The sequence below is a fragment of the Orcinus orca genome, chromosome 3 (assembly GCF_937001465.1).
Source record: "Orcinus orca chromosome 3, mOrcOrc1.1, whole genome shotgun sequence".
NCBI classification, from domain to species: domain Eukaryota; kingdom Metazoa; phylum Chordata; class Mammalia; order Artiodactyla; family Delphinidae; genus Orcinus; species Orcinus orca.
This window is the reverse complement of record NC_064561.1, coordinates 76188842-76198418: the sequence shown is the minus strand read 5'-3', so window position 1 is coordinate 76198418 and position 9577 is coordinate 76188842. Positions and strand designations below refer to the sequence as shown.

At 37.7% G+C, this 9577-nt stretch overlaps 1 protein-coding gene across 1 annotated transcript in view; it reads right to left on the bottom strand.

The window, feature by feature from the left end:
* Positions 1–3540: 3540 nt before the first annotated feature.
* The window catches only part of MEIKIN (meiotic kinetochore factor), a 78670-nt gene continuing 72633 nt past the window's right edge, over positions 3541–9577 (bottom strand). Inside the window, exons 10-11 of the mRNA XM_049707871.1 lie at positions 8834–8953; positions 3541–3561 (exon numbers count right to left, since the gene is read on the bottom strand). Of these exons, the coding sequence (XP_049563828.1) occupies positions 3541–3561; positions 8834–8953 (141 nt within the window). The remainder of the gene's footprint in view (positions 3562–8833; positions 8954–9577) is intronic.

Below are 9577 nucleotides of genomic sequence, written 5' to 3'. Positions count from 1 at the left end.
ACCAAAGAAGATATACAGCTGGCAAGTAAGCATAGGAAAGGATGCTCCATATCATATTTTCACATCAGGGATATGCAAATTAAAACAACAATGAGATGCCACTACACACCTACTAGAATGGCCAAACCCCAAAACACTGAAAACAGTAAATGTTGGTGAAGATGTGGAGCAAGACGAACTCTCATTCCTTGCTGGTGGGCCTGCAAAATGGTATAGCCGTTTTGTAGGATAATTTGGTGATTTCTTACAAAACTAAACATACTCTTACCATTTGATCTAGCAATTTCACTCCATGGTATTTATCCAAATCAGTTGAAAACTTATGTCTACACAAAAATCTGCACATGGATATTTACAGCAGCTTTTATTCATAATTGCTAAAACCTGGAAGCAACCAAGATGTCTTTCTATAGGTGAGTGGATAAATAAACATCCAGACAATGGAATATCACTCAGTGCTAAAAAGAAATGAGCTATTAAGTCTTGAAAAGACATGGAGGAACCTAAAATGCACATTACTAAGTGAAAGGAGACAAACTGAAAAAGCTACATACTGTATGTTTCCAACTATATGACAGTTTGTACAAGGTAAAACTATGGAGATAATTAAATTAAAAGATCAATGATTGTCAGGGGTAGGTGAGGGGAGATGAATAGGTAGAGCACAGAGGATATTTAGGGCAGTGAAAATACTCTATACAATACTATAATTATAGGCATACCTTGTTTTATTGCTCTCTGCTTTATTGCACTTTGCACATACTGTATTTTTTTACAAATTGATGTTTTGTGGCAACCTTGTGTTCAGCAAGTCTACTGGTGCCATTTTTCCAATAGCATTTGCTCACTTCATGTTTCTGTGTCACATTTCGGTATTTCATACATATTTCAAATATTTTCATTATTATATTTGTTATGGTCATTAGCGATCAGTGAACTTTGATTATTATAATTGTTTTGGCATTTTTTAGCAATAAAGTATTTTTTAATTAAGATTTTTTTTGATTTAATGCTACTACACACTTAAACAACTACAGTATAGTATAAATATAATTGTATACGCATATAATTTTATATGCAAGTTTTTTGAAACCAAAATACTTGTGTAACTCACTTTATTGTGATATTCACTTTATTGCTGTGGTCTGGAACTGAACCTGCAATAACTCTGAGGTATGCCTGTAATATCATTATACTTTTGTCCAAACCCACAGAATGTACAACACCAAGATTGAAGTCCAATTTAAACTATGGATTTGGGTGATTATGATATGTCAATGTAGGCTTATTCTTGGTAAAAAAAAATGTACCATTCTGGTGAATGATGTTGATAATGGTTATGGCTACGCATGTGTGGAAGTAGTGAGTATATGAGAGATCACTGAACCTCCCTCTCAATTTTTCTATAAACCTAAGACTTCTCTAAAAATTTTTTTAAGTAAAAAGATGCAAAAATATACACCATGCTAACAACAGTCAAAAGAAAGCTGGAGTAGCTATATTAGTATCAGACAAAGGAGATTTCTATGCAAAGAATATTACCAGGGATAAATAAGGTCTTTCATGATAAAGGGGTGAATTAATCAAGAAGACATAACAATCCTAAACACTGTAAATGTTTATACACCTAGTAACAGAGCTTCAAAATACGTGAAACAAAAAAGAATAGGACTAAAAGGAGAAATAAAGAAATCTACCATTATATTACGAGATTTCAATACCTCTTAATAATCAATAGACCAAGTAGGCAAAAAATTCCAAGGATATAGTCAACTTGAACATCATGACCAATCAATCTGACCTGACTGACATTTATAGACCACTTTACCCAACAAAAGCAGAATACACATTATGCTCAAGTACACACAGAACATTCACCGAAATAAACCATATTGGTTATAAAACATGTCTCAACAAATTTAAAAGGATTCTAGGCATATAAAGTATGGTCTCAGACCACAATGGAATGAAATTAGAAATCTGTAACAGAAATATCTCTGGAAATTTTTCAGATATTTGGGTAATAGAACACTTCTAAAAGCCCATGGATCAAAGAATAAATAAATAGGGAAAGTGGAAAGTATTTGAAGTGCATGAAAATGAAAACACAGCATGTCAAAACTTGTGGGTTCTGCTAAAGTAGTAGTTGAAGGAATTGTGTAGCATTAAAACCTATATTAGAAAAGAGGAAAGGTCTCATATCAATGACCTCAGCTTCCACCTTAAGAAAGTGAAAAAAGAAGAGCTAATTAAACCCAAAGTAAGCAGACTTAAGAAAATATCAGAGCAGAAACCAGATTGTTCAGGGAAAAAAAAAAAGAGAGAAAACGCAAATTATCAATATCAGGAATGAGAAAGATTACATTACTACAGATGCCAATATATTAAAGAATAATAAGAGATTATAAATATTTGACAATAAATGAATAAGTTTATAGAAAATGGACAAATTCCTTGAAATACACAAACTACCAAAGTTCACTCAAGAAGAAAGAGATAAGTTGAATAGCCCTAAAGAGGTTGTAACTATAGTTTATTTCCTTCCAACACAGAAAATTCCAGGCCTAGATGGCTTCAATAGTGAATTCCACCCAACATTTAAGGCAAAAATAATACTATCTCTTTTCCAGAAAATCGAAGAGGAATACTTCCCGATTTGTTCTATGAGGTTATCATTACTCTGATACCAAAACAAGACATACACATCAAAAGAAAATAAAAGTACAGACCCTCATGAACAATGATGCAAAAATTTCAGCAAATCAAATCCAAAAATATATAAAAAGAAAAATACACCACAACCAAGTAGGGTTTATCCTAGGATGCAGAGTTGATTTAACATAATGTCAATCAATATATCATATTCAATTCACAATAATCATCAATTCACCATATTAACAAACTGAAAAAGAAAAACCCTATGATCACCTTAGAAGACACAAGAAGTACCTTTGGAATAAAAAAAAATTTTTTTTTTTAATAAAAGAGGTACCTTTGGCAAAAATCCAACATCCATTCCTGATAAACTCTCTCAAGCATATTAGGAATAGAAGGAAACTTCCTCAACCTAAGAAAAACCTACAGATAATATCATACTTAATAGTGAACTACTGCAAGGATGTCTGCTCTCCCTACTGCTCTCTCTCAACATTGTACAGGAGGATGGACCAATGCAATTATGCAAGAAAAAAAAGGTATCCATATTGGAAAGGAAGAAGTAAAACTGTTTTTATTCACAGATGACATAATCGCCTATGGTCTAATGGAACTTTTAGGGGAAGAAACTACTAGAGCTAATAATTAAGACTAGCAAGTTTACAGTACCTTTGTTATGAACTGAGGGTTTGTGTCCCTACAAAATTCATATGTTGAAGTCATAATCCTCAATGAGACTGTATTTGGAGATAGGGTCTATGAGAGGGTGATATGAGTTCATAAGGGTGAGGCCCAAATCTGAGAGGTCTGGTGCCCTCATAAGAAAAGGAAGAAACACCAGAGCCCTCTCTTTATTTGTGCAAAGAGAGAAAAGACCATGTGAAGTCATAGCAAGATGGTGGCCATCTACAAGTGAGGAAAAGAGCCCTATCAGGAACTGAATAGGCCAGCACTTTGGTCTTGGACTTCCTGGCCTCCAGAACTGGGAAAAAATAAACTTCTGTTGTTTAATCCCCCCCAGTCTATGGTGTTTTGTTATGGCAGCCCAAGAAGACTAATATAATAATCAAATACAAAAAAATGTGTATTTCTATATGCTAGCAATGAATAGTGAGAAATTGAAATTAATAGCATCAAAAATATGAAATATTGAAATTAGGTGAGAAATAATAACATCAGGTGGGAATAATGACCTGTACAGTAAAAATTACAAAATATTTTGGAGAAATATTGAAAAACACCTAAATAAATGGACAGATACACCTTTTTCTTAAGATGGGAAACTCAATCTTGTTATGATGTCAATTACCCTCAAATTAATCTACAGATTCAATGCAATCTTAATCAAAATCCCGTCAGGGTTTTGTTTTTTTCTTTTTTTGTAGAAATTGACAAGCTGATCCTAAAATTCATATGGAAATGCAAAGGACCTAGAACAGCCAAAACAACTGAAAAAGAATAACAAAGTTAGAGGGGTAATACTATCTGATTTCAAGAATTACTATAGTGCCACATTATTCAATACTGCATGGTACTGGCATAAAGGTAAACAAGTAGATGAATGGAACAATATAGAGAATCCAGACACAAACCCATACATATATAGGGATAACTGTTTTTCAGCAAAGATGCAAAGGCAATACAGTGAAGAAAGGATAGCATTTCCACAAATGGTGCTAGAATAACTGAATGTCAATATGCAAAAAAATGAACTTGAATCCATACCTTACATCATATAATAAAATTAATTCAGGGCTTCCCTGGTGGTGCAGTGGTTGAGAATCTGCCTGCCAATGCAGGGGACACGGGTTTGAGCCCTGGTCTGGGAAGATCCCACATGCCACGGAACAACTAGGCCCGTGAGCCACAACTACTGAGCCTGCGCATCTGGAGCTTGTGCTCCACAACAAGAGAGGCCGTGACAGTGAGAGGCCCGTGCACTGCGATGAAGAGTGGCCCCCACTCACCGCAACTAGAGAAAGCCCTCACACAGAAACGAAGACCCAACACAGCCAAAAATAGCGTTCCCTTTAAAAAAAATTAATTCATAGGCATAAGTGTAAAACTTTAAACTATAAAACTTCTAGAAAAAAACATAGAAGATCGGACTTCCCTGGTGGCGCAGTAGTTAAGAATCTGCCTGCCAATGCAGGGGACACGGGTTTGATCCCTGGTCTGGGAAGATCCCACATGCCGAGGAGCAACTGGGCCTGTGCGCCACAACTACTGAGCCTGCGCTCTAGAGCCCGCAAGCCACAACTACTGAGCATGCATGCCACAACTACTGAAGCCCACGTGCCTAGAGCCCATACTCCACAACAAGAGAAGCCACCACAGTGAGAAGCCTGTGCACTGCAACGAAGAGTAGCCCCCACTCGCCGCAACTAGAGAAAGCCTGCATGTAGCAATGAAGACCCGATGCAGCCAAAAATAAATAAATAAATTTATTTATTTAAAAAAAAAGAAAACATAGAATATCTTTGTGACCTTGGGTTAGGCAAAGATTTCTTAGATATGACAACAAAGGCACACCTCATTAAAAAACTGACAAGTTGGACTTTGTTGAAGTTAAAAATTTATATTCTTCAAATGACACTGTTTCACAAGCAACTACATGTTTCAAACACTGCTAGTGGAAATGTAAAATATGGTATAACCACTTTGGAAAACAGCTTGGCAATTTCCACTCTTAGATATCTACCCAAGAGGAAAGAAAATATACATCCATGCTGTAAAAGAAAGTATATTCTGATACTTGTTAAAACAATAAGGAAGACTTTATTCAAAACTATTGTAATAGGGGTACTGCAATAGCAGAGAGAGATTGGGTCCAACTCCAAATACAGCAAAGACAGCTGGGGATTTATAGCCAATGAAGAGAGTGAAGTCATCAGAGGATGGAAAACTGCTATGAGGAGACATCAAGGGTACAGGGATTCTTGCTAAACTGATCTGTGATACTATGATTTACGATAGGAAATATATATTTGATCTTTGCCCGCATTTCTGGTATAGAGCTCCTAAAACCCTTGGAATTTTCTAAGTGATGAGAGCAATGAGGTATCTTTTGTTACATTAATAAAGTGACTTTTGAACTGCACTTAAGGATAAGGGACTTCCCTGATGGTGCAGTGGTTAAGAATCCGCCTGCCAATGCAGGGGACACGGGTTTGAGCCCTGTCCGGGAAGATCCCACATGCCGTTGAGTAACTAAGCCTGTGTGCCACAACTACTGAGCCTGCGCTCTAGAGCCTGCGAGCCACAACTACTGAGCCCACGTGCCACAACTACTGAAGCCCGCGGACCTAGAGCCCGTGCTCTGCAACAAGAGAAGCCACCACAATGAGAAGCCCACGCACCGCAACGAAGAGTAGCCCCCGCTCACCACAACTAGAGAAAGCCTGCGTGCAGCAACAAAGACCCAACATAGCCAAAAATAAATAAATAAGTTAATTAATTAAAAAAAAAAAGGATGGGGCTGGTTGCCAGGGAAACCAGCTATGTGATTACAGGGTTGGAAATTTCAGGCCCACACCATAACCTCTCCTCATAAGGGAAGAGAGAGAAGCTAGAGGTTGAATGAATCACCAATGACCATTGATTTAATCAACCATGCCTGTGTAATGAAGCCTCCATAAAACTCCAAAAGTATAGGGTTCAAACAGCTTCTGGGTTGGTGAGATTCGGGGAGAATGGCATTCCAAGAAAAAGCATGGAAGCTCTGCACCCTTTCCTCATACCTTGCCCTATGCATGTCTTCTATCTGGCTGTCCCTTAATTATATCCTTTTATAATAAACCAGTAATTTAGTAAGTAAAATGTTTTTCTGAGTTCTGTGAGCTGCTCTAAAAAATTAATCAAACCCAAGGAGAGGGTTGTGAGAACCTCTGATTTATAGCCAGTAAGTCAGAAGTAAATGTAGCAACCTGGACTTGTGACTGGAGTCTGAAGTCCAAGAACGGGGTCATAGGAACCTCCAATTTGTAGCCAGTCTGTCAGAAACATAGATAAAAACCTGGGCTTGCAATTGGTGTCTGAAGTGGAAGGTGTTCCTGTGGGACGGAGTCCTTTATCTGTGGAATCTGATGCTATCTCTGGGTAGATAGTGTCAGAATTGGGTTGAAATCTATGATACCCAGCTGGTGCCTGGAGCATCGCTTGTTGGAAGTGTGGGGAAACCCTCCTCATTGCACACTCGTTGAAATTGGGTCCAGGAACCGAATTAGACTTAATAGGCCAGGCTGCTAAAGGCAGCTAGGGTGATCAGGTATCGGGGTGGGGGACTCTCTCTAAACTGACATAGCAAAATTCTTGCTAAAAATGTATTCAAGGATGGATGCGGAAGCCCAAGGTCAAGGCCAAGTTGAGAAGAGGGCTCAGAGTAGCCTAACTCAAGTTTGATCAAGGAGAGATTCTTTGTCAATACAAATACTTGTACACAAATGTTCCCAGCAGCTAAACAATCTGAATGTCCATAAATAGGTGAACGGTTAAATTATGGTATACCATGCAATGGAATACTACTTAGCAATAAAAAGGAACAAACTATTGATACACTCAACAACATGGCTGAATCTCATAATTATGCTGAGTAAAAGAAGCCAGACCAAAAAACTCTCTCTCTCTCTCTCTCTCTCTCTCTCTCTCTCTCTCCCCCTCTCCTCCTCCCTTCCCCCTCCCCCTCCCACCCCCCTCTCTCTCTCTCCTCCAAAATCCAATCTATAATGACAGTAACTAGGTCAGTAGTTTCTTAGGGAGCAGAGGGTGGGGCAGGAAGAAAGAAATTATAAAATGGTAGGCGGAAATTTTGGTGATGGATATTTTCACTATCTTGATTGTGGTGGTTGTTTCAAAGGTGCTTACATACGTAAAAACTTCTAAATTGCACACTTTAAATATGTGCAGTTTATTGCATGTCAATTATATTATACCTCAATAAAGAATGTTTTTTTTTAAAAGCAATAGTTCTGGGCTTCCCTGGTGGCGCAGTGGTTGAGAGTCCGCCTGCCGATGCAAGGGACACAGGTTCGTGTCCCGGTCCAGGAAGATCCCACGTGCCGCGGAGCGGCTGGGCCCGTGAGCCATGGCCGCTAAGCCTGCGTGTCCGGAGCCTGTGCTCTGCAACGGGAGAGGCCACAACAGTGAGAGGCCCACGTACCGCAAAAAAAAAAAAAAAAAAAAAAAAAAAAAAAGGCAATAGTTCTCAGTTTCAACTGGGATCTCAACAATGGGCTATAATCTTGGTTTCCCTAATTCTTCCATTCCCCCAAACTCCTATTTCAAACTATTTTTACTATCCTTAAGCCTCTTACCCTATATTCTTTCTTTCTCTTACTCTCTTTCTCTGAAGATTATCCCTCAAGATGCCTCTAGTCTCAGACTTTTACAATCTGCTCTCCACCCCTGGAGCCAAAATAAACTTTATACAAGAACATTTGATATATCCTGTTTACAATCCCTTACCAGCCCCCCCTCAAGAAAAAATCCAAATTCCTTAACATGGATTATAAGACACTCTTTGATACTGGCCCCTCTTGATCTCTACAATCTCATCTCCAGCTTTCTCCTCACCACCTGCATCCCCGCCTTCACTCCAGGGTCACAGTGAAAAGATCTAGCTGCAATGAACCACTGCCCATCCCTAAGTTCTGCCTCTTAATTTCTTTTTCTCTCTGCCTCTTTCTTGTCTTATTCTTTATCTCTGTCTCTCTTGTCTGCCCTCTCTCCCCTTCTTTCTGTCTCTTTCTCTCTCCCTCTCTCTCTTCTGTTCTTCTCTCTTTTTCTGGTCATCCTCTTTCTTTACTCCCACCCCACACCCCATGGCCCTTAGAGTTATGAGTTTTATTCGTGGATCATAGTACTTCCATATATTCATTCTAACACAACTAGGTTGATGTCCACAATTTATATGCACAGACAAAAACTGAGTTTTGGATTCAAGTAGGATAATACTATTTCCTCTAGTTGTTTAATATCCCTAGGTCCTGATGATGCAAAGTGTTTTGGCTGTGGCAGCCTAATATCCTTTATTTGGAATTATATCTGATAGCTGACTCCACATGTAGATGATGTTAGCCTCAACGGAGTTACAGATCTCTTAAAGTATCTCAGATACAAAGTATCCAATATAACAGTAATTATTTCTTTTAGTAAGTGAAGGAAAATTTGAAAATACTACCTCATTTGAAGAATTTTCTTGCAAAGTTGACACAGGAACAATTTCATTTGAATTAACATAATTGCTGACATTTGGAAACAGTTCTTCAAAAGATGTTTTTTGCACTGAGGACAAATCAATCTATAAAAGAATATATTACTCTTTTGTAGAAGCTCAGTGTGGCAAAAACAATATTTTTAATTAAAGGAAAGTTGAACTATTCTCTCAATAGAATGATTTTCTTGTGAACTTGACATATGAATAATTTTATCTGAATTAATATAATTGCTGATATTTAGAAATACTTCTTCAAAAGATGCATGTTTAACTGGGAACAAGTGAATCTATAAAGAAGAATACAAGGCTCTTTAGCTTTAAAATTATTTTTTAAATAGGAATTTTCATTTGCTAAAGTACAATTTAATTTTTATATATTAAGTACCTACTAAATGAAATTCACATACCCAGCAACTACACCTCATGGAATAATTTCTCCTGCTCTTCCCTTAACTGTCAGCCTTCCCCAGTGTTCTACCCTTGCCTTCTTTTTGCCTACCAATTGTACACTAGAGATTTTTAAATCTCTATCTCTTTCCTGAGCACCATAACCATATCATTATCAGGTAACTTAAATCACCACATATTTCTACAACAAATTCAAAATATTTAAAACCAAAGTCATGATCCATACTCTTTAGTTTGGGATTCCAAGAAGCTTTGTCATGTTGACTATCCAGATCAGACTAGCTCTGGCCTGAACGAACC